Source organism: Raphanus sativus, chromosome 9, assembly GCF_000801105.2.
Source record: "Raphanus sativus cultivar WK10039 chromosome 9, ASM80110v3, whole genome shotgun sequence".
NCBI classification, from domain to species: domain Eukaryota; kingdom Viridiplantae; phylum Streptophyta; class Magnoliopsida; order Brassicales; family Brassicaceae; genus Raphanus; species Raphanus sativus.
The window spans coordinates 305,866-327,859 of NC_079519.1; the positions used below are offsets into that span (position 1 = coordinate 305,866).

General features: G+C 36.9%; 5 protein-coding genes and 1 non-coding gene across 8 annotated transcripts; 2 read left to right on the forward strand and 4 right to left on the reverse strand.

Annotated features, from left to right (window-relative positions):
• The first annotated feature begins 1,802 nt into the window (after positions 1–1,802).
• Positions 1,803–5,181, forward strand: LOC130500315 (filament-like plant protein 1). Its single transcript, XM_056995233.1, has 5 exons — positions 1,803–2,047; positions 2,579–2,698; positions 2,800–2,998; positions 3,071–4,653; positions 4,739–5,181. Exons 2-5 carry the CDS (start codon positions 2,618–2,620, stop codon positions 5,063–5,065), a joined length of 2,190 nt encoding a protein of 729 aa, XP_056851213.1. The 5' UTR covers positions 1,803–2,047; positions 2,579–2,617; the 3' UTR covers positions 5,066–5,181.
• Positions 5,182–5,347: 166 nt separating this feature from the next.
• TRNAQ-UUG (transfer RNA glutamine (anticodon UUG)) lies at positions 5,348–5,419 on the forward strand. The gene has a single exon. It is a non-coding gene; the product is annotated as a tRNA-Gln (tRNA).
• A 504-nt stretch (positions 5,420–5,923) lies between these two features.
• On the reverse strand, positions 5,924–7,640 carry LOC108826902 (indole glucosinolate O-methyltransferase 1-like). Its single transcript, XM_018600244.2, has 4 exons — positions 7,139–7,640; positions 6,693–7,003; positions 6,354–6,418; positions 5,924–6,253 (listed from the first exon to the last, which is right to left on the reverse strand). The coding sequence occupies exons 1-4, from the start codon at positions 7,582–7,584 to the stop codon at positions 5,954–5,956; spliced, it is 1,122 nt and encodes a 373-aa protein (XP_018455746.1). The 5' UTR covers positions 7,585–7,640; the 3' UTR covers positions 5,924–5,953.
• Positions 7,641–9,320: 1,680 nt separating this feature from the next.
• LOC108826903 (protein disulfide isomerase-like 1-2) lies at positions 9,321–12,194 on the reverse strand. The gene is made up of 10 exons (XM_018600246.2): positions 11,951–12,194; positions 11,665–11,695; positions 11,285–11,572; positions 10,996–11,184; positions 10,760–10,885; positions 10,341–10,478; positions 10,128–10,247; positions 9,931–10,048; positions 9,735–9,847; positions 9,321–9,648 (listed from the first exon to the last, which is right to left on the reverse strand). The coding sequence occupies exons 1-10, from the start codon at positions 12,121–12,123 to the stop codon at positions 9,415–9,417; spliced, it is 1,530 nt and encodes a 509-aa protein (XP_018455748.1). The 5' UTR covers positions 12,124–12,194; the 3' UTR covers positions 9,321–9,414.
• A 707-nt stretch (positions 12,195–12,901) lies between these two features.
• Positions 12,902–16,709, reverse strand: LOC130499960 (protein ALTERED PHOSPHATE STARVATION RESPONSE 1-like). 3 transcript variants are annotated; one of them, XM_056994552.1, is made up of 4 exons: positions 14,868–16,709; positions 14,155–14,228; positions 13,848–14,071; positions 12,902–13,783 (listed from the first exon to the last, which is right to left on the reverse strand). In XM_056994552.1, the coding sequence occupies exons 1-4, from the start codon at positions 16,336–16,338 to the stop codon at positions 13,051–13,053; spliced, it is 2,502 nt and encodes an 833-aa protein (XP_056850532.1). In that variant the 5' UTR covers positions 16,339–16,709; the 3' UTR covers positions 12,902–13,050. The 3 variants fall into 3 exon arrangements, with proteins under 3 accessions (XP_056850532.1, XP_056850531.1, XP_056850530.1); XM_056994551.1 differs by having other exon boundaries at positions 14,155–14,324; XM_056994550.1 differs by having other exon boundaries at positions 14,155–14,354.
• A 2,589-nt stretch (positions 16,710–19,298) lies between these two features.
• LOC108824179 (L-ascorbate peroxidase T, chloroplastic) lies at positions 19,299–21,823 on the reverse strand. Its single transcript, XM_018597552.2, has 11 exons — positions 21,513–21,823; positions 21,301–21,441; positions 20,981–21,202; positions 20,802–20,889; positions 20,615–20,682; positions 20,453–20,539; positions 20,282–20,356; positions 20,119–20,196; positions 19,929–20,033; positions 19,732–19,803; positions 19,299–19,629 (listed from the first exon to the last, which is right to left on the reverse strand). The coding sequence occupies exons 1-11, from the start codon at positions 21,708–21,710 to the stop codon at positions 19,450–19,452; spliced, it is 1,314 nt and encodes a 437-aa protein (XP_018453054.1). The 5' UTR covers positions 21,711–21,823; the 3' UTR covers positions 19,299–19,449.
• Between the last annotated feature and the right edge of the window lie 171 nt (positions 21,824–21,994).

Genomic DNA, 21,994 nt, shown 5'->3' on the forward strand with positions numbered 1-21,994 from the left:
TAAAAACATAAAATTTAAAAAAATTAATATTAGGAAAACATATAATTGTAATAATAAAAATATAATATATCTACATCGTTAAAGTATATATTGTAGTGTTATTTAAAATATTTTATAATTATTTGATCAAAAGATGTTTATTGTTAAAATGATAGTTTTTATTATCTCTTAAAAATAAACAGTAAAAAATTGTGATTGTATTTGATAAATCATATTATATAAGTAAAATATAATTTATAGATATTTTTTTCTGGAGTTGAAAGATATTATAATAAACTAAATATATTAAAAGTTAACAAAAAATTTCAATAATACTAATTATAAACTATTTTTAGTCAATTAAACATCTATCAGTTTAGGTTACTTAATTATTTTATGTAATCATTTAAGAAATTAGATAGATATATCAAAATATTTTTATTATTTTGTATTGTTTAAAATTATGTTTTAAAATAAATAATATTTCTTTTTTCTAATATCAAGATTATCTTTCTGAAATTTGCTTTTATAAAATCTCATTATATACAAATAATTTTTTTTCATATAAGAAACAATAGATATAAAATAAGTATTTTATTACTTCAAAAGTATATTTTATGTTACTTAAAATAGTTTTTAAATAAAATATTACTATGTTGTGAAATTTCTTTTTTAATGAACTCATATTATATATACATATATATTTTCGTTTTTAAATTTGATTTTTAAAATTTATGTATGTTTCTTTTTTTAATATATGTTTTATGGAAATTTATTAAAAAGGAAACTAAATAAAAAATAATAGTATTTAAATGTAATATTGTTAATTCATTAAGGGTATCAATGTAATCAACCATCGTGAAAGTTAACGTGAGCGCGACACATAGGAAACTGACTTCTCAAATAATATTATAGAGATTGGAGTCCCAACGATCTAGGCTTTAGACCTGAAGCCCATAAAACTAAATGGGCTTTTATCAAACCCAGGCAATTTTAACCAAGTTTTCTTAATTCATTTGTCATGGTACGAAGAAACAGCAAAACAACAGTATTTAAATGAAACGGAGGGAATAGTTTTTAGTCTCGAGATAAACGACAATAAACGAGACTATTAATAGTGATTTTGGAGTGAAGATAAAGCTATCGTACCAACTACTACTAACGATTAATAAGAATAAATACATCTGGATGTTGAGATGAGTGTATATAAACTATAAACTAATCACATAAAAAGAGTAAAATAATAATGGTCGTAGAAGAAGAAGGGAATTAAAGCAGGTAAGGGAGGAGCAACCTCAGCCGTAGGATAAATTGTGTATCTCACTCTGATTTGTCAGGGAATCCGATGGCCACCCATGTAAAACTTCAACATCCTTAAATTCAAAAAGAACTGTGCTGCTGCTGCTTTCTAAATTTGATAATAATTTTATTAACATAATAAATACTCTTTATTGTTAGGAAAAGATAAAAAAAAACCTCTGATCTTCGGAAAAATATTTTAAAATGCAAATGGAGACAAGAAAAATAATTAACGTTATGTTTAGTGAGGGAGCGGGAACTGTAAGCAAGTTAAGTTTTGAACTCAAAGAAGAAAGAAAATTTGAGTAGTTAAGTAGTACGATTCTGAATTTAGAAAATACGTTTCTTCAGATACATAAAATAAAATACTAATATTCCGAATTCAAAATAAATAAATAAAAGCTGAAAAGTTAGATTTAAATGCTTGAGTACACACAGCTCCACATACAGAGTATCACATGCCCTCTCTCTCTTTCTCTCTTTTGAATTAAAGAGAAGAAAAAAAAATATTTTCAAAATTAGAAAATTAAAAATAAGCAAAAAAAAAACAAAGATAGAGAGAATTATCTCTCTCTCTCTCTCTCTCTCTCTGCTGCTGCGCCTTGTCGCTGTTAAAAAACGTAATAGTGGTGTTTAACTTCCAGACAGTAGAAGAAGAAAGCTTCGATCTTATGTTTTCAATTGGTGACATTATCGGATCTTAAAGCTTCTTCAGACAGGCAGGTCTCCACTCCATTCATCGGACAAAGGTGGTGGTGGTGGTCTCTGTGTAAGATTCCTCTCTTCCTTTTTTTGTACTTCATTTCTCCTTTGGTGTTGTTTCTGGAGAAAGACCAATATGTTTGAAAAGCTTCTTTACAGTTGCTTGCAAGCAACTTGCTTCTTTTTTTTTTGTAGTATACTTCTTTTGATGTGATTACCCTTTTGATTTGTGTTTTCAGCAGAATTAAAAAAAAAAACTGATTGTTATCTCAAAAGCTGTGATTTTTTTTGAGCATGATTTCAACTACAAGCAATGCGTTTCAAATGTTAAAAATTCAATTTTTTTTTTGATAAGTTAAAAGAGTATTTGTCATGTAGCTTTTCTCTATTGTTATTTGTTATGATAAATAAAAAACAAAGACAAAAGTCAATTTATTTGGGAATTAATGATTGGTTTATTCTAGATTTTCTCCTCTTGCATGTTACTTGGTTGGTTGAGTCCTCTTTATGCTTCATCTCAAAGTTTGTTGCTTTCTTTAATCTGTTTAGTTTTTGAAATAAAATTGTGTGTGTGTGTGTTTCTCTTCTCTCTATTCAGATCCTGAGACTGTGCGTGTGTTATGGTGCTGATTTTGTAATGGAGAAAGGCAAGAGTGAGTCATCTGAGAGAAGCTTTGGTGAATCAGACTCTGTAGTCCCTTCACAATCTGACATTCAAGTAAAGAACCACCTCACCAACTAACTTTATTCTTATCTCCTTTGCATATAAACAATCATTACAATGATGATTGCTTTTTGTTTTGTTTATTGTTTCTGAAGCCTGAGAGCACAATGGAGACTCGTGAAGATGAGACAAAACAACCTGAGGAGGCTTCTCCTGAAGTGGAAACTGAAAACGAAGATTTGAAAGATAGCATCAGGACTTTAACTGAGAAGCTTTCAGCTGCTCTTGCTAATGTGAGTGCTAAGGATGATCTGGTGAACCAACACGTCAAAGTAGCTGAAGAAGCTGTCGCTGGTATCATTTTTTACCACTTCTCTATTGATTATGATTCTGTGAATAAATAATATGTTTGTTGTTGTGATGAAGGGTGGGAGAAAGCTGAGAACGAAGCTGTTGAGTTAAAGGAGAAGCTAGAAGCTGCGGATGAGAACAAGAGAGTGTTGGAAGATAGAGTGAGCCATCTCGACGGAGCTCTCAAGGAGTGTGTCAGACAGCTACGCCAAGCGAGAGACGAGCAAGAGCAGAGGATCCAAGACGCTGTCACCGAGAAGACGCGAGAGCTGCAAGCTTCTAAAACCGACCTCGAAGGGGAGCTTCTCGAAGCTGCAACCAAGTCCGAGGAGCTTGCAGAAATGGCCGAGTCCGTGGCTAGAGAGAACGTGATGCTGAGACACGAGCTCATCGCTCGTTGCGAGGAGTTTGAGATCAGAACGATAGAGAGAGATCTGAGCACGCAGGCGGCTGAGACCGCTAGCAAGCAGCAGCTGGATGTGATCAAGAAAGTGGCGAAGCTAGAGGCTGAGTGTAGGAAGCTTAGGACGATGTTGTCGTCTAAATCTTCGTTTAATAATGATCATCGGTCTACAGATAGTCATTCAGATGCGAGCTGCTCTGAGTCAGGTGCATCAACCACGTTGATTGAGAAGAGAAGCCTTCAGGGAACTGCTTCTTCTTCTGCCGTTGAGATTGATCTCATGGGTGATTTTCTTGAGATGGAACGTCTTGTTGCTTTGCCTGCGACTCCACCAAACTGTAAGAGTGGACCTGAGTCTGTCACAGAAGAAGCTGTTGTTGTTCTAACGGATAACTCGTTGGCTGCTGAGATAGAAGCGTTGACTGGCCGGAATAAAGAACTTGAAGAGAAGTTGGAGAAGTTAGAAGCTGAGAAAGGTGAGCTAGAAAGCGAAGTCAAGTGTTGCAGAGAAGTGGAGAACACACTTAGATATGAGCTGGACGCTATCGTATGTGATAAAGTGGAGCTGGAAAGTAAGCTCGAGAAGTTGAAAGTAGAGAAAGATAAGCTTGAAAGCAAAGTTGAATCTGAGAGAGAAGTGGAGAGCACGTTGAGATTCGAGCTTGAAGCAATGGTTAGTGATAAACTGGAGCTGGAAAGTAAGCTAGAAAAGTTAGAAGCAGAGAGAGGTGAGCTTGAAAGCAAAGTTAAAAGTGATAAAGAAGTGGTGAGCACTCTGAGACTTGACCTTGAAGCTACAGTTTGTGATAAAGTGGAGCTGGAGAATAAGTTAAACAAGTTAGAAGCAGAGAAAGATGCACTGAGAGTTGAGCTTGAAGGCATAGTTTGTGCCAAAGGGGAGGTGGAAAACAAGTTGGAGAAGGTGGAGGTTGAGAAAGCTGAGCTGCAGATATCTTATGACGTAATCAAAGACAAGTACAAAGAATCTCAAGTTTGCCTACAAGATATTGAGACGAAGCTAGAAGAGATACAGAGGGAGATGAAACTGGCTAATGAATTAAAAACAGAAGTTGAGACACAGATAGAATCCATGGAAGCAGAGGCAGAGGGTAATCAGGTGAAGATTGAGTGTTTGGAAGAAGAGGTGAGGAAGGAGAGGTTAGCTTCTGATGAGCTTAGAAGAAAATGTGAGGCTCTTGAAGAAGAAGTCACTCTCCATCAAGAAAGCGTTATAGAACCACCAAAAATCAAACAGGTCTCTCTCTCTCTCACTCTCTCTACATTGGTAATTGTTGCAATCTTAATACTTTTATTGAACTCTTTTGATAATGCAATTGCAGGAAGACATGGCAACAGCTGCAGGGAAACTAGCAAACTGTCAGAAGACAATAGCTTCGTTGGGGAAACAGTTACAGTCTCTGGCAACGCTTGAAGACTTCTTGGTCGATACAGCGAGCATTCCAGTGGCTGCTACTAATGGTGTAAGCAACAGCACAGAGAGTTGGAGAGTACACAAGAATGATACTTACATGGCAAGCATAAAATCTACCAAAGAAACATCATCTTCTGATGCTGCTTCATCAAACAGAGGGAGTTCTGAGAAGAACCGGAATGGATTTGCCAAAGTGTTTACTCGGAGTAAAGATGGGATACATTTGGTGATTTAGCAATAACTTTCTTTGGCACTAGGCAAGAGGAAACAATCTGTTAGGTTTAAAAAGAGTTAAAAACACCTCTTTTGTATGTTCCATTTCCAGATTTTGAAATTGGTTTTGTAGTTTAATGATAGTGTTATGCAGAGGATCTTTGGTGAAATGATGGATGTGTGTTTTTTCACAACTTGAATGATGTTACTATAGATTCGAAAGTGAGTTTTGTTCTGTGTATGTAGTGTTGCATATATCTTTGACTAAGTGTTAGATAAAATGATAAATGTACTACAACAACTTGGTTCTATGGTGTAGTGGTTAGCACTCTGGACTTTGAATCCAGCGACCTGGGTTCGACTCCCGGTAGGACCTCTTTTTTGTTCAATCATAATTTTCTTTGTTTGCATGTTTTTCGTCCAACTTCGTAATCAACGGACACCTGTGTGTGTGTTATTGATTATGCATGTAACTTTTCTACCCAGAAACCCATAACGGAAGCCTCTAGCTTAATAAGAGGATCTCATGTCTAGCATCCATCTGAATTAGACTCGTTTATTTACATTAATGCTAAACTTGTTTAATTTGTCAATTATGTAATCTCTTAATTAAAATTTGTCGACTCTGTAACTTGAATGTTTTACATGACAAAAAAAGTCGATCAATTGTAATGAAAAATCTGGCAGAGACAGTTAATTAAAACACAAACACACTTTCACAATGATCATTATTATTGTGATTACAACTCATAGACATACAAGTAGAAAAAGAGCAGTCGAAGACAACAAAAGTATTGCTTACCACACACAATTGAAGTTGTATTGTTTTTATTCTTTGATAGATAAAGATCAATACATATACGACTTTTATTGGTCCATAGTCTACATGAGTAGAGTGAGAACTTCAAATCTATTTGTGGAACTCCATAAGAGAGAACGAAAAGGAACGGCAAATGAACTCACAACGACGAAAGCCTGAAGCGTAAGCTAAAGCCTCGTATTGAGAAAGAGTCCTTACTCCACCACTCCCACGTAGTGATAACATGAACATGTCTACAGTGAGCCCAATGTTAGAAGAACAGTCGTCACTCTTTAATTCTTTTGGTATAACCATCTCTACGACTATCACTTTTCCTTTCTCTGGAAGACTCGACCAACAGTTCTTCAGGATTTTAATGCAGTTCTCGTCGTCCCAAGCATGAAACACCCACTGTCATCGAATTTAAAGCATTTTATTTTTGTTGAAATAATATATTTTTATAGAACTTGATAAATTAATATATACACCTGCATGCAAAATATATTCTTACTTTCATGAAAATAGCATCTCCCTTTGGAACTTCTATAAGCATGTCTCCAGCCACATGTTGCACTCCTATAACATAGTTATATGTAGTAAATATATATAACAAGTTTGTAGCTGAGGTCCTCTTCAATGAGAGTAGTTTCTAGAGATTCTCACTAATAAGAAACTAAAATAATTATTAAGGGAAAGAAGAGGTGAGAGATGGTTTCTCAAAACAAATATTCTACTAAATTATTCTAAAAATAAATAAAACATAATTAAATAAGTAATATTTTTTATTTCAAAATGCCCTTAGTTCAATATACAAAATTATATACTATGTTATATTATTTAATTTGTTTACCGGGATAACGAGGGGCATTGGCTACAACCGATGCTAAATCGAAGTTAATGCCCTTGATATGAGGATACTTGGAAGTGACTAGACCTAGTACTGTTCCAACTCCTCCTCCAACATCCACCAATGTGTCAACATCTTCGAATCCTTTGTAAACTTCTAGAATCTTCTTCATGACCAGGGTCGAAAAGTCCGACATTGCTAGGTTAAACATCTCAGCGAATTGTTCATCGGAACCCAAGTATTCAAAGGCCCTCATGCCATGGGCAGAAACAAATGCATCTTTTCCTTCTAATATCACATCCTTAAGATGCGACCTGTAGAAAAAAAAACATCAGTTAGGAATTTGTAAATAATGTAACGTAACATTGACTGGTTTTATGAAAGCCTTTTTACAAAAAAAAAAAAAACATTGACTGGTTTGGTCTTGTTAAATCTATTAAGGTACGTACAAAGACTTGAATATGACATGGTTTTGGCACAACATAAAGAAAGACAAGAGAGAACCCGAGCCATCACTATCTTTCAAGAACAACTTGCAAACCGGTTCGGCTGCGTAAACCCTTTCGGTCTTCCCGGTTTCAACCACACGACATTTGAAGACCGAGTGGCTGGCGAGTAAACGCAACATCCGGTCCAGCAGCATCGGAGCCTCGGGGTTGGTGGGTTTGGTAGGGAGACGAGACGCTATCTCGGAAGGCGAGAGCCACGTGCCGTCTGCAACGGAAGCCAACGTGTCGATGACTCCTAGCTCCAAGGCAGCTTTGAAAACCATTGGGAATGACAAGGAGTACACCATCCTCTCGGCTTGCAAGGCAACCATTTCTTCAGAATCTTCTTCTTTGGTCAGAGCCGGTTTAGGAGAGTTGGTTAAGGGTTTGAGAAGTTGGTTTGCCATTAATTGTTGTTGGTTGAAAACGGTATATGATAGATAGATAGACGACAATGAGAGAAATGGGAAGTAAAAGCTTGGTTTCGACGTTCATCCTTCTGTGCCATTTTATAGTGGAAAGTGAAGGTAAAATAATATCTTTTCTGTTATAAAAGTCAATAATAGTAAGAATATCTTATGGGGCAATTCTACTAGATAAACTTTTCTATATTTTTGTCACAAAAATAACAAACAAGAAAGAATGATCAAAATGTTTTATTTAAGAGGATAAAAGATTATAAATATATTAAAAATAAAAAATAAATTAAGAAGATAAAAAAAAAAAATTTTTTATAGTTTCAGATTCGATTTTTATAATTTTTTATAATTTTTTATTATTTTTGATTTTGATTTTTATTTTCAAATTTTATTTTTATAATTCGAAAATACTTTTTGAAACTATTTTTCATATTTTTATTTTCAAATTTTTAGTATTTATTTTTATTTAATAAAATTTTAAACATTGATCCCAAATTCCCTTTTAGATTAGTTAACCTTAGAAATATAAGTGTAAATAAAATAAAATATTTTGGTCATTTTTTCGTTATGTGTTATATTTGTGACACATTTTTTTAATGTTATCTTATGGAATTTTCTATCTTATATTATAAGGTCAATAAAAATGTTCTCACGAAGGAAAAGAAAAATGCAGAGAAGTGTAATATGGTAAATTCACAGATGGTTCGTGGAAGGATAAAGACTCTTTCTCGGGACAAGGATGGTACAGTACTCTGGAAGGATATGAGGGATTAATGGGGGCACGAAATGTTCGGGCAAGTATATCTCCCCTTCACTCGGAGGTGGAAGCATTGATTTGGGCAATGGAATGCATGAGGAATTTACGTCAGTTTCAGGTTACATTTGCAACGGATTGTTCTCAGTTGGTGAAGGTGGTTTCGGAACCAGAAGAATGGCCGGCGTTCGCAAGTTATCTGGAGGATATTAGAAGCTTACAAAGTAGTTTCCATAGCTTACAGCTCATCTATGTACCAAGGACGGCAAATTCAAGGGCGGATCGTTTAGCACGCAGTGCCAGACAACAATCGTCTTTTGTCATTCACATGGATGCCGAGCTACCAGTTTGGTGTACAGAATCAATAATATGAGTCTGTATGTTTGATGACAAAAAAAAAAAAAAAAAAAACTCTTGTAAATTTTGCTTAGAACTTTTTGTATAAATAGAGATAGACACAAGACTGATTCAAGATTCTCGCTTCAAGTGACATGCATTAAGACGCGTGTACATGTAGACTGTAGTAAAATAGAAATCAAAGTTAGTGAACCCGTGTCCTTTCATTCTTTCACCGGAGAAACCAAGACAGTAAATTTGGTTGATGTACTCTGTGCAGCTGTGTCTTATAAAGTGATGATTAGAAGAATTATGCATGATAACATGCAATAACCAAAATCTTATTCCCTTTACTAAAACAATGCATAAATGTTTTTTCTGACACGGAACAAAATTTTCCAACAACAAATTAGCATAAGACACAATGTCTCAATTGCAAACATATGCAGTAGACTGATCAATCTTCTATGTTCATTCTTTTGCTTTAGAGTAAATTAGTAAATTTCAACCTACCATAAATTTTTTAGTATTTTTACTTCTACCACTATCACTGAAACCATTTAAATAAAAAGGAAGATTTACTAGCTTTATATACAAAACTAGCATCTCCCATATGCTCAAACATCAAAGTGTATGATTAAAATATGGTTTTATTTGATCTTATTACCGGGTAACACTGGGTTCAAATGTCAGAAAGAGATAAAAGCAAAAAAAAAAAAACAAGGCTTTTACAGCTCGTCCTTTGCGGCCGATTCCTCAGTCTTATGTTCTCCACTCCTAACAGTAGTAGAAGACTCTTCACGATGAGAAACTGGCTTGTTCTTCTCAACGAAGCTTATGAAGTCTTCCTTTGTCCTGCTTCCATCGTACAATACAACCTTTCCATCAGCTGATCTGAAGTAAATCGTTGGGAAGCCTTTCACATCAAATGTATCGCTGGGGATATCATTTGCGGTTGCGTCCTGCACACACACACACATTTGCGGTTAAGACCATCATCAATCTTGTAAGAAAAGATATGTAGAACAAAAAACAAAAAGAGGCTTACTAGTTTTGCTACGATGACACTTGGGTCGTTCTGGAACGACAAAGCCACTTCGTCCAAGATTGGGGCAAGTTTTTGGCAATGTCCACACCACGGTGCGTAGAATTCAATCAACACTGACAAGAGTAATATTTGATGTTTTATATCAGTTGCTGTTTTGCGAAACAAAAAATCGAAAGGAGGTTTTAAATGTTCTCACCATTCTTTCCAGAGTTGAAAACCATGTCGTCAAGGCTCTCAGCTACAACAACCTTCACTGGCTCGTTGTTTTCAGCTGGGATAGGCTGAGATTTTTTGTGGGCGGCAACTTTCCCGTCCTGAAGGAAACATGTGTCTTTAGGTTAGGTTATATTGATTTTACGTAGCTCTTTTACATAAAATTCACGAGAATGATACCTTGAAGTCCTTCATCCATGATTCAATCTGGTCAACCACAACGTTTGCTTTCAAATACTTCTTGCTGTCAGGAGTCTGGATGATGATGAGGGGAACTTGGCTCTCTTCGAGTCCAAAGTACTGTTAAACAGATAACATGCAAAAGAAAAATCATGCTTAGTGACTACATCAGAAGGCAAATAATTAAGGAGACGAACTAAAGAAAATAGTAACCTGCAAAGCGCCTTGGCTGTTCTCGGCATCACCAACAAGGAAGGCAAGATCTTTTCCTTTGTAGGATGTAGCAATTTCACGGAACTTTGATTTTAGAGATTCGGCTGTTTCTCCAGTGAAGTTAACGAACATCATTACCTGAATTTCAAAACATTACTACCCATTCAAAACCAGAAGATCATACAAGACTGTAAACATTTTAAAAAGATGTTGAAAAGCAGAACAAACAAATGCTTCAATAAACTCGTAATAACAAACTCATTGACACAATATAAAGAGAGTTATAATTGAACTATTCCCCTAATGCAGCAAGAGCTTTTTCCATAGGCAACCATGAACAAATTGTCCATCTATGATAATGGCAGGGCTGTCAAAGAACTGACCATTACCCTTATCAGTTCTCAAAATAAACTTTTTACCTTAGTGGCAGGGCTGTCGAAGAATTTGGCAACATATGGGTGGTTGCTTGGATCTTTGTCAAAGACGGTAACAAGAGGAATGCTTGATTCTTTGACAAACTTCTCCAGAGCTTCCCCATTGAAATCCTGAAATTCATTATTCATAAAATCAAAATCAAGCAAAATCTGCAACATTATTTGCGTATAACAAGGCTACTCACTGATGTAACGAACAAAATAAAAGGTTTCTTTTGTACCTTGGAATCGACAAAAAGTTCATCGAAAGGCTTGAATAGCCTCACGACAGGTCCCACCACAGATGAGTCTCCACGAGGAAGAAGCTTGGCGTCCAAAGTATGTGCGAAATCATAGTCAGCGCGCAGTTTCTCAGCAAGGGCCACGAAAGAATCAAACTCCTCACCGGATAACTTAGGGAACACACCAACCTAAGACCAAAACAAAATAGACAAAATCCTTGATTACAATACCTGATAAAAAACAAATTGCAAAAAGGAAATAACACGAGAGAGGAAGCACTGCACTTACAGCAACAACATTCTTCTCACCAATAACCTCACCAGCAGCATCAGCCGACTTAATCTCAGCAGAAGCAGGTCCACTCTGCTTCTTCACATAAGTCACAATACCCGCGGATTCACGAGGTCCGTTGTAATCTTGAACCGACTTCCCACCCTTCCTCAGAATCTTAATCGTTGGGAATCCCTGAATCTTGTACTCGTTCGCAATCCCTTTGTTAGACTCCTCGCTAGCATCAATCTTGGCGAGGAAGATGGGAGGGCTTTGGCTGCTCAACTCCGCTGCAGCCTTCTCATACTGTATAACCAAATAAACACCAACGTTAGCTGCTTGAATCTAGCCAATATAAACTAATTTTTTTCAAAATATTTTAAGCAAAATATAATCACCTCAGGAGCAAGACTCTTGCAGTGGCCACACCTGTAAACCAAATGAAACAGAGATTCTTAATTTCATATTTATCCTAAAACAAATTTGAAATTCTAAGATCGAAACACTTAAAAATCTCTACTCGAATCATCAAAAGAACAATCTCTCTCGAGCTATATCATCCTAACAAATTTGAATCCTAAGATAATCTGTACTCGATTCATCAAAATCAACAACCGATGAGCTATATAATCAACATTCGATACACGATCTACGTCGTAGACAGAGATCGAATCAGATCTTTACCAAGGGGCGTAGAACTCGACGACGATGAAGTCGTGCTTGTTGATGGTATCGGTGAAGTTAGAGTGATCCAACGTCAAGACGAACTCCTTCGTCGCTTCTTCGCTTCTAATAGACGAAGCGAGGAGAGATGATAACACAAGGATCGATAACATCGCGAAACCGTTAGACGCCATTATCGCTCTTCTCTTCACTCCTCCTCCTCCGTGTACTACCGTTTGTACGAATATTCGTGTGTGAGGAAGCGATGAACGAGGAAGATATTTATATAAAGTTTTTTTTTCTTTTACTCTAGAGAGAAGTGAAATTACACGAGGACGCTGGCTTCTCAGTGGTCAGTAGTACACGTGTCGTTTTTTGATTGGATAGGTCTCGTCATTGTTTTTTTACTGCTTTTGAGAAGGATTTTTTTTATCAGACTTTGGACCACAAGGAAGGGTCGTTAAATTTTTCATTATTTGCTTCCATAACCATCAGCCAAAAAATCATAATGGGGATTAGACAAATTTGCCTATATCAAGTAAAACCATTTCTAATTGATTTGATCTTCTTTAAAAACACTTGGCGGTTTCTGATTTGTCTCCTCCTTGTCCGTTTTGGTCGGAAGAGTCAACATAAAAATAAATTGCGTTTCTAAAATGATAAATTGCGTTTCTAAATTGAATGATTAAATACTGTATGTAAATTGTTTAATGGAGTCATGGACTAATGGAGGCTTGACTTTTGATAAATTGGGTAACGCTGCCTAGATCATGCATAACATGCTAATCTTCATTTCTCAATATGTTGCCATATTGCTTCGCAATTTCATCATTGCACTGTATTTCTGTACTTAAAAATCCTTTACTCTTCTTATAGCAAGGTTCGAGGTGTTGTCATTGTGATGTAAGGCAAAGATGGTATCTATCTAGTTTGTATTAGATTAATCGTTTGTGATGGTTTTTGGAGAAGCTGTAGATACTTCCATTGGTTCATATAAGTTGAAGTTCACGAGACCCAATGCTTCTTTAACCGAATGTGGAATCTATATGGACCTATAATTAATTTTCAAGTAACAAAACTTCAAAATATTGCAAAATGTGCCCCCCCCCCCTCTCTACTACTCAAGAAGAAGTCCGAGGATGTTGAAGCCTAACAATTCCATGAGCTTTCACAACCTCTACGTTGAATTTTCTCAACGCATCAAAAACAGGAGCGAGTCCACCTTTCAACGTACTACTACTCGACGCCACCGCCTTCACAGTGGTCGTTTCTCTACGTTTACCTCTCTCCTCCACCAGCTTTTTCCTCATCGAATCCAAATCCACTCTCAGATCATCCAAAACCGACACTCCGCTCTCTGACCGGCCTTTCGAAACCACACTTCTCTTGTCATCAGACTCTGCATGATCTTGATTTTGCTCTGCTCTGAGCCTTTGTTCCTCTTCCTCTTGCCTCTCCCACATCTCGTGCAAGCTCGAAGCGAACCCTTGCATCGCGTTGCTCACCTTCTCTCCAGACACTCTCCCCATCGCTTCTTCCCAGTCTTTGCATACGGTAAAGATCGGTGGTGCGCCGATCTGGCTAGGTGAGAAAGGAGCGTATCCATCCTCTGTCACCTCTGGCTCGTAGTGAAGACACTTCGAGAGCCACCGGTTTAGAGAGTGGACGTATTTTTTCTGCGTGTTGACCCACTCGTTGAAGCTGCTGCACCAGTCCCTTAGCTCCATCTCGAGATCAAGAAACGCTTTCGAGCTGGAGACGGTGTTCGCCTTTACAGACTGAACCTTGGTCTCCATGATGGCTTGGAACTGTTTCTGGTGGCACTTCAGCATCGATCTCCACATTCTCACCAACCTTCAAAAGCACAAATATAAGTTTCTTGCAGCTTACGTCTGAATACAAAGATGACTCAACTTACCCATGAATAAGCTGTGTGAGCTGTGGCTGCAACTCTTCATCTCTAAGTTTATGGATCCGTCTCGAAATAGAATCAACAGATCTTATAGAGATATCTATTTTCATCAGAAGCTTCCTGATGTACGCTCGAGTCGCCTCGATCTTGGTAGCTTCTGCCCCATGCGCGTCCATTTTCTTCAGTGATCTGCACTTCTCTTCGTAGATGGAACGAAGCTTCTCTTCTCCCTGAACAATCAGATCACAATGTTAGGAGAGGAGATGCAAGAAAAATCTAAAAAGAGCTCAAGAAAGCATGTAGTAGTAAGTACCTTGACTTCCTTGTAGAGTTTCTTTTCCCAAGCATAGAGTTTGTCCAAGGTTGATGAGAGGTTTCCAGTGGAGCCTACATTAACATCTTGTCCATTATATGCTTTTGCCAATTGCAGTGTCTTAGATGTTAGTCTTATTGATAGTTCAGGCTTAGAGCGTTTGGATGGTGCTACAAGATACATGATCCTAGATAAGATAACTGAAACATAAAACATTTGGTCATTGTCTAAGAAAAATCCAATGTTCAAAAAATCAGTTTAGTCAGTCATAATTTTTAAAAAATCTGATTTAAACAGTTCAAATTGGTTTAAGCTGTTAAAATTAATCTAAAGTTGGTATAATTATCTAAATTGGTGTAGTTCAGTTAAATCAAATGACAATGTTAGTGTAAATCCACAAATACTCAGTTTTTGTTATATTTAATTTTTATTATTCATGAAAATAATTTTATAATCAAACTTAAAAGTTAAAATATCTAATATAAATATATAATAGATGTCGGCAAAAAAATATAAATATATAATAGACAATAAATAAATAAATAACTTTTAACGCCTAGAGATTTTTTTTTTTTTGACTTTACCAAGAAACTATGCAAAATGCATGATCATGACTTATTCTGAATCATGAACCAAAATGTAACAAGCTCTCATCTAGGAGTATCTGAATCTCAGACAAGCAGGCAAGTATTAGTCAAGACAAGGTTAATTACCTTTAAAGCCACTCTTGTCTTTATGCTGATAAGGCAACTTGCTGACCTCAAGCAGCACAGCAACCTCCTTCCCACATGAAGCAGCAATCTCAAACTCGCTCTTAATCTCCTCCACAACTTCCTTGATCTCCCTAGTGGCACGAACCGACAAACTCGAAAAGCTACTAATCTTAGAAGACTCAACATCAAAAGAGGAAGTACTACTACTGGCTCCCTCCTCATCCAGCTCAATGCTCACCACTCCTTTCTTGCTCCCATTCACTTGTTGTTCCGACCCCTCCGTCTCCATGATCGTCTCCTGTCCGCTCGAACTGTTGCTGCTCTTAACATAGTGAAAGTCAGACTCCTCCTCCACATCGCTTCCTGAAAACGTAGAGACGGTCTCTGTATCTAACGAGCTCTCCTCCGTGGCTGCTTCTTCCGGTAAAGGCACTGTCTTTAGTGTTTCTTTGCGTTCTTTCACCTTCTCCAAAGCTGGTGTTCTCTTTGGACGTCTGTACACTTGCTTGATCACCTCGTGCTCTGGTACTTCTTCGAGCTCAGGGATCCCTTCCTTCTCTCTCACCTCCTTCGAGTCAGGGCTGCTCGAGATAGACGCCGTTCCCGGAGGGTAGTAGTAGCTCGGAGCACGCGAACGTGAGTTTCCGTAATCATACGTGTCGAACACGTTCAAGAAGTCCCAAGTGGAGACTCTAGGCGGGGAGGGGAGAGTTGGTGGTGGTGGCTTTGCCGGAGAAGGAGGAGGATAACCGGAATAATTAGCATTAGGGAGATAACTGGAACCGGTTGACCCAGGATTAATGAAATAACCGGAGTTTCCGTAATCCGACGGCTCTACTCGGTGATTCTCCGGTTTGAAAACGAACGGTTGGGATTGCGCCGCGGATTTCTTCATGAAATACATTCCTCGATTCGGGTCGCCATTGAATCCCCATCCTCCAACCGGATACGGGTATGGATAACCCGGTGGAGGATAACCATAACCGGGGGAAAATGTTTGTTTTGACCGGTTACCGGGGGAAAATGTTTGTTTTGACCGGTTTAGCTCTGGTTCAGGAGTGGTATCGATTTGGATATGACCACCATCGTCATCATCATCATCAGATCCGTCTTCTAAACCGGATTCAGATCCAATTGAAGAGAGATTCAAATGCGAACCGGTTCCATCTTCTTCTTCTCCTTCTTCTTCGATAACCGAATGAGAAATCGACGTGGAAGAGATCGATCCTCTGCGTTGCTTCGTCGGCTTCCCTTCGTCGGAAGGAAGCGTGAGAACCGGCGAAGAAACGCTCTCCTCCTCGTCGACGAAACGCTGGATAGCTTCGCCGACGTCGCGGAGAGACTGTAAGTAAACGAGGTGAGCGACGGCGAGAGCGGAGCGGTGATGCGACGCCGTTTTGAGCAGTTCCTTGCGCTCTCTGCAGAGGATCACGAGCTGCTGATCATCTATCTTAGATCCTCCGCAACCCATTGGAAACAAACAAACAACACAAAGGTAACGACTTTGTTATCAAGAACTCTGTTTCAAGTCTCGTTCTTTCGCCAGACCGGACACGAAGCTACTACCATGGCTTCAAGAAAGTTGTCGGAACAGAGCAAGTTTTCTTTTTTTTGAAGTTCAGAATAGTCGTTGTAATGTTGTCGTGTTATAAAAAACAGAGGAGAAAGATGATGCATGAGTAACAGCCTGATGACTTATACGAAACGTGAATACACGAAGGAGACTGACAACAAGGGGAAAAGAAAACAAAAAAAGAAAAGTCGTCGTCTTGCGATTAATTAATGTGACTTTACTACATTTAATGGATAGAGATGTGCGAAGAAAAGCTCGGCGGAATATTAATTGAAGAATTAAATTGGGGAAGATGAAAGTGGGAGCAACGAGGAATGGTTAAAAAGGACTAAAATGTTTTTATATTTCTTCTACGAAAATTCTAGTTCACCGGGAGAGAGTGACGACAATCAAAGAAGAAGACGACGTGTAAGTATTTTCTTCTCTTATTTTGTTTTCTTTTAAACTCTTTTTTTTTTTGCTATTATTTCTATCTTTGTGTAGACAACGTGATACTGCGGTATACAGTGTGTACATATATGCATCCAAAAGTGGTAGATAAAAGCTTTACTGTTTTATCACCCACAGACAAAATAGATTTCATCATTTGGATTAAGTATAAAATTAAGAAAGGACTATAAAAATGGATTATAGGTTACCGAATAGTACAAAGGTAAATAAATTGTATATGGTATATCAAATGTTTTTAAAATAAATAGTCCAATTACTTTTACTTTCAGTTTCCAAATACGTTGGTATTCACTGTTAATTTTTCTTTAAACCAAAACAGTGAATATGTATATTTAAAAAAGTAATCTATTACAAATTAATTATTAAACTAGCTTAAAAATTTGAGAAATAAAAAATTTGAGAAATAAAAAATTAATTAAGATATTTATGGAAATCTTGTTTTATAAGCAACAAAACCAATTTCATTTGGGTAAGAAGTCAAGACTCTTTTTGTGTTAAGTGTTTACAAATGTAAATTAGTGGATATTGTCTTCGGATCAAATCACATATATTTGAATGTTTCCTTTTAACTACATACGTTTAGTTACTTGAATATTTTTACAATAATATATGAACAATTTAGGTTCACTCCTGGGGTGAACTTATAAATTCACCTCTTTCCTTATTTCAATCAAATTGCCATAAACATTAACATCACATTATAAATAAATTATAAATTACAAAAAAGTAAATTTTAAATCATAAACTCTAAATTCAAATCCTAAATCCAAATTTTAGATTTTAAATTTTAAACCAAACCCTAAACCCTAAATCCAAACCTATACCCTAAACCCAAACTATATACCCTAAATCCTAAATCTAAATTTAAATCCTAAACCCTAAACCTAAACCATAAACCCTAAACCCAAACCATAAACCCTAAACCCAAACTCTAAACCCTAAACCCAAACTCTAAACCCTAAATCCTAAACCTTAAACCCAAACTGTAAACCATAAACCCAAACTCTATACACTAAAATGTATTTGAAAATACATTTGATGATCATTAACCCAAAAATATTTGAAAAATTTGGATTTATGATTTACATTTTGGGTTTAAAGTTTAGGATTTAGCGTTTAGAGTTTGGGTTTAGCGTTTAGAGTTTGGGTTTAGGGTTTATGATTTGAGTTTAGGGTTTAGGATTTAAATTTAGATTTAAGATTTAGGGTATAGGTTTGGGTTTAGGGTATAGGTTTGGGTTTAGGTTATGGTTTAAAATTAAAAATCTAAGATTTGGGTTTATGGTTCGAATTTAGAGTTTATGATTTAAAGTTTACTTCTTTTGTAATTTATAATTTATTTATTTATGTGACATTAATATTTATGGCAATATAATTGAAATAAGGAAAGAGGTGAATTCATAAGTTCACCTCAGGGGTGAACCCAAGTATTGTTCATAATACATGTATATTTTGAATATTGTAACAATAACGCCATATAGCATGAGACCTTGAGACTATTGGGTGATAAAGTAGGTCATGTGCCTCCAAATCCACTTCACATGCACCCTTGTTATCCCGACCACAACCCAAAATCACAACTAAATCAAAATGGCATGGCGATTTTTCGTTTCTATTCTCATAAAATATTATTCACACTTAAACTTGCATGATTGCCACATGCTTTCTGCTTTAATTAGTCCATAATCAGGGGGGAAACACAATAATGATTGTGTTGTTTAGCATTAGCAATGAGTTGTTTTAACTCATTCACTTCACTCAAAATGCCACCTTTCTAGATCTGTGTGGACCCTCTTTTGAACTCTAATACTATATACATATTTATAAGTTTATAAAGAAAAAGCAAACTTCACATAAAATAAACACATGTTATCTATCTATAAACAGCTGATCATGTCTCTTCAGTTTCACCAATCTATTAACAGTTTTGTTGTAAATGCTGATAAAATAATGCATTGTTTTGTTGTTGTATGCCGTTTTAAACAGGTGAGACAGAGTGTAATAAGTTTGGTCGTGGGTGTGTCTAATCTGATGCTACAACACCAATTTGCATATCATACATACAAAAAAATATAAAGAAGAACGTTTCAAAGAAGAAGATTAGAACAAAGGGAATGAGTCTTACCCAAACCGCACCGACTCATCGTAAGCTTATTGCGTCATTAGAGAGGTAGGAACATCGTTTTCCATACCAACCAATTAAAATGCATACACCTTTCTAGATTCAGAATTTAATATATTGAATGAATTCCATTTAGTTGTAAACTTTGATTCTCCCAACAAGTAAAATTGATTGAGCATAACTACGCACGTCCATGTCGCACGTGGTTTTATAAAAACTTGAAAAGTTCCTCTAAGATTATTTTTAAAAAAACAATAGTCTTCTTACTTGTAGAAACAAGCAACAATGGTTAGCCTAATCAAAGAGAGTTATATGCTATGTAGTTTTGTCTCTAGTCTCTTATTACAATGATGTCTTCGTTTACAAAGAATATTTGAAGATCACATAGTTATGTATATATACGCAAAGGAGAAGAATCAAAAACAATGTTTGACAATTTAGAAACCAGAGTAATCAGAGGAGTTATTATTACCCAAGAAAGTGAACAGTAGGACCAAAACACTGATGGCAATTATGATGTTGAGGAAGTAGTTAGTGGGTAATGGCTTATCAGGACTTCCTCCAATTGCTTCATACTCTGCTCTTATCTTCTTCTTCATCGAATCCGAAAGCTCTTTCTGCCAATATTCCATATTATTATTTTTTATTTTTATTGTTGAACAAGCAAGATCCAGCTCCTTAAAATGTATATATTTACAGATCAAGTACTGAGAACAAACCTTTTGAGTGGAATATTTAGCAGCTACGAACTTCTCTCCTTGTTGTGCAGGACCATTGTCAATGATAATGCCCTGATTAAATTAGTTCAGTAAGTAGTAGCCAGTTTTAGACTATGCATGGTTCATAATGGTAATAACACACAAAGTAGCTAGCTAATACGTTATCTCTACTTTCTGCAATGTATATATATATATACCTCAGGAGGATCAAACTTTGCTCCAAGATTGCTGAGCTTGGCATGAGCTTCAGCGTAGTCCTTGAAAAATGCAGCTGGATCTTCAGCATATTTCTCTGCATAGTTCTGCAAAAAAGCAAAAGGACAATTATTTAAAAAACTAGCTCTGCTGCATCTTAAAATCTAAACCACGTTTAGTTGATTTAGTAACCTTGAAAGAAGGATCCTCGAATAGGGCTGCATCAGTGGGCAAAACCAGAAGATCTTCGTCTCTCTTTTCTTTGATATCCTGCATAAGATAAGTGGTCAAGAGACTGAGGATCTTCGAATTCATCTTCTTCATTCACAAAACCATGTTAACTAAGAAGGGGGACCTTGAAGTAGGAATTGTCAAACTTGAGCCATTTCACTGTCCAAGACTGTCCTCCTGGTTCTCCAGGTCCAGCTTTCTGCCATTTTGGATCATTTTTCATCACATCTCTACACACTATATCACTCAACACAGAAGGAAGCTATATCCTTGTCTTTGTTTATTGAACTCATACCGTGTACTTTGTCTCGGGTTTGCCCCAGCCGCTACGTTCTGGTCTGGATCGACCTAGGGTGTGTGCACCAGATAAAGCAACTATCTCCTGCTTGAATAAAAAACTACCTCAACAACTGTCAGAAAATTTGAGAATAAACATGAACAAACAAAGAAACTGAACCTTATCATTTAGTCCCATTCTGTAGAATACTTCTCTCAGATGATCAGCTGGTGAAGGTGGTCCAGCATCTAAAACATTTCATATGCATTTTCAAACTCATTAATTATATAACAAAAGATGAAACAGAAAAAAGAGAACACTATGGAAACCATGTAACAGACAGTGGAAAAAAGAGATAAAGTTAAACCAGGGAGTCTTCCTTCTTCAGGACACTGCTCAGGTGCTGAGACATCAACTCTCCCATACTTCATCGGTATTTCAGGACCACCAGCCTCCTAAAAAGTTTAATTATCACTAAAAGTTATTTAAGAACCAACATAGATATAGTCAGTTCTCCCGCTAGACCAAAACCCCAAAACTACTAACCTCTACAGCAGTGGCACTAGCTAACTGGAACAAGTCAGCGTACGAGATGTTAGCATACTTTTCTTTGAGAGGTTCGATGAGCTTTAAAGCATCAACGAGACCAGCGTTTGCAGCATGTTTAAGCTCAGGCTCGAACCTAAGACTTCCATTAGCACCACCTCTCTGTGGCCAATCCTCTATATTCTTGTTATAAGTTCCAGCATCGTGCCATCCCAACCTTACCTGCAATTGAAAAATATGTACATCTTGTTCAAACAAAACACACACACAAACTCAATATCTTCCTGTCCTGACATTTATCATCAAGAAGGATGCTTAACGAGAATTGGATGGCAGAACTTTGTACGGAGAAGGACTTTGATGTCTTCTTTAGCGCTTTTCAGTTGAGCTGCATCAGATGCAGCAGCAGCACAAGTGGGAGACACCACCGTGCTACAAGAACCTCTGTTCGGATGTTTTCTCTAAGAAAAAGCAAAATGTTCAGAGCTAAACGTATGAAACCGTACGGAATTATGCAAGTTATGGTGTTTACCTGAACGAGGGATGGGGAATGAGGGAAGAGAGAGGAGGATGCGACGCTCCGGAGAGAAGAGAGAGAATGTGGTGAGGAAGAGAAAGCAACGAGAGGGGGAGAAGGATGGGAGGAGACGGCGGCGGCGGGGGAAAGAGAGACTCTGGTGGAGGATGAGGAGCAGAGTGAGTGAGATGCGGCGGAGAAAGAAAGAGCCATTATTGTCACGGACGGTGGCGAAACGGTGGAGGATACAAGTGACTTTTGGAGATGTGTCGGAAAATTAGCGGATGAGTTGCCACTTGGATGTATCTGGAGTCACTCCCTCAAGTCTTAACTGGATAAAATAATCATATCTCTATGATAGAGACTCTTATCATTGTTCAAAAAAAAAAAAGAAGCTAACTATAGTATTATCTAAATTTAGAACACGAGATTATGGAAAATAATCCCGATTTATTTAACAGAAAAGTAGATATTCTTTTTTTTTCTTTCACTACTTT

Excerpts from the sequence above, each read along its gene's own strand:
- LOC108826903 (XM_018600246.2), bottom strand. The coding sequence starts at position 12,123 with ATGGCGTCTAACGGTTTCGCGATGTTATCGATCCTTGTGTTATCATCT. Across the intron at positions 11,185-11,284 it reads GTGAGAAGAATGTTGTTGCT|GTTGGTGTGTTCCCTAAGTT; the intron begins GTAAGTGCAGTG and ends TTTTGGTCTTAG. Across the intron at positions 10,248-10,340 it reads ACAGCCAAGGCGCTTTGCAG|TACTTTGGACTCGAAGAGAG; the intron begins GTTACTATTTTC and ends TCTGTTTAACAG.
- LOC130500315 (XM_056995233.1), top strand. The coding sequence starts at position 2,618 with ATGGAGAAAGGCAAGAGTGAGTCATCTGAGAGAAGCTTTGGTGAATCA. Across the intron at positions 2,699-2,799 it reads CTTCACAATCTGACATTCAA|CCTGAGAGCACAATGGAGAC; the intron begins GTAAAGAACCAC and ends TTGTTTCTGAAG. Across the intron at positions 4,654-4,738 it reads AACCACCAAAAATCAAACAG|GAAGACATGGCAACAGCTGC; the intron begins GTCTCTCTCTCT and ends ATGCAATTGCAG.
- LOC108824179 (XM_018597552.2), bottom strand. The coding sequence starts at position 21,710 with ATGGCTCTTTCTTTCTCCGCCGCATCTCACTCACTCTGCTCCTCATCC. Across the intron at positions 21,203-21,300 it reads AGTTCTGCCATCCAATTCTC|GTAAGGTTGGGATGGCACGA; the intron begins GTTAAGCATCCT and ends TTTCAATTGCAG. Across the intron at positions 20,197-20,281 it reads TTGACAATTCCTACTTCAAG|GATATCAAAGAAAAGAGAGA; the intron begins GTCCCCCTTCTT and ends TATCTTATGCAG.
- LOC130499960 (XM_056994550.1), bottom strand. The coding sequence starts at position 16,338 with ATGGGTTGCGGAGGATCTAAGATAGATGATCAGCAGCTCGTGATCCTC. Across the intron at positions 14,355-14,867 it reads AGACAAGAGTGGCTTTAAAG|TTATCTTATCTAGGATCATG; the intron begins GTAATTAACCTT and ends TTTATGTTTCAG. Across the intron at positions 13,784-13,847 it reads CTCACACAGCTTATTCATGG|GTTGGTGAGAATGTGGAGAT; the intron begins GTAAGTTGAGTC and ends GTGCTTTTGAAG.
- LOC108826902 (XM_018600244.2), bottom strand. The coding sequence starts at position 7,584 with ATGGCAAACCAACTTCTCAAACCCTTAACCAACTCTCCTAAACCGGCT. Across the intron at positions 7,004-7,138 it reads CATGTCATATTCAAGTCTTT|GTCGCATCTTAAGGATGTGA; the intron begins GTACGTACCTTA and ends TTTTTTCTACAG. Across the intron at positions 6,419-6,692 it reads CAATGCCCCTCGTTATCCCG|GAGTGCAACATGTGGCTGGA; the intron begins GTAAACAAATTA and ends ACTATGTTATAG.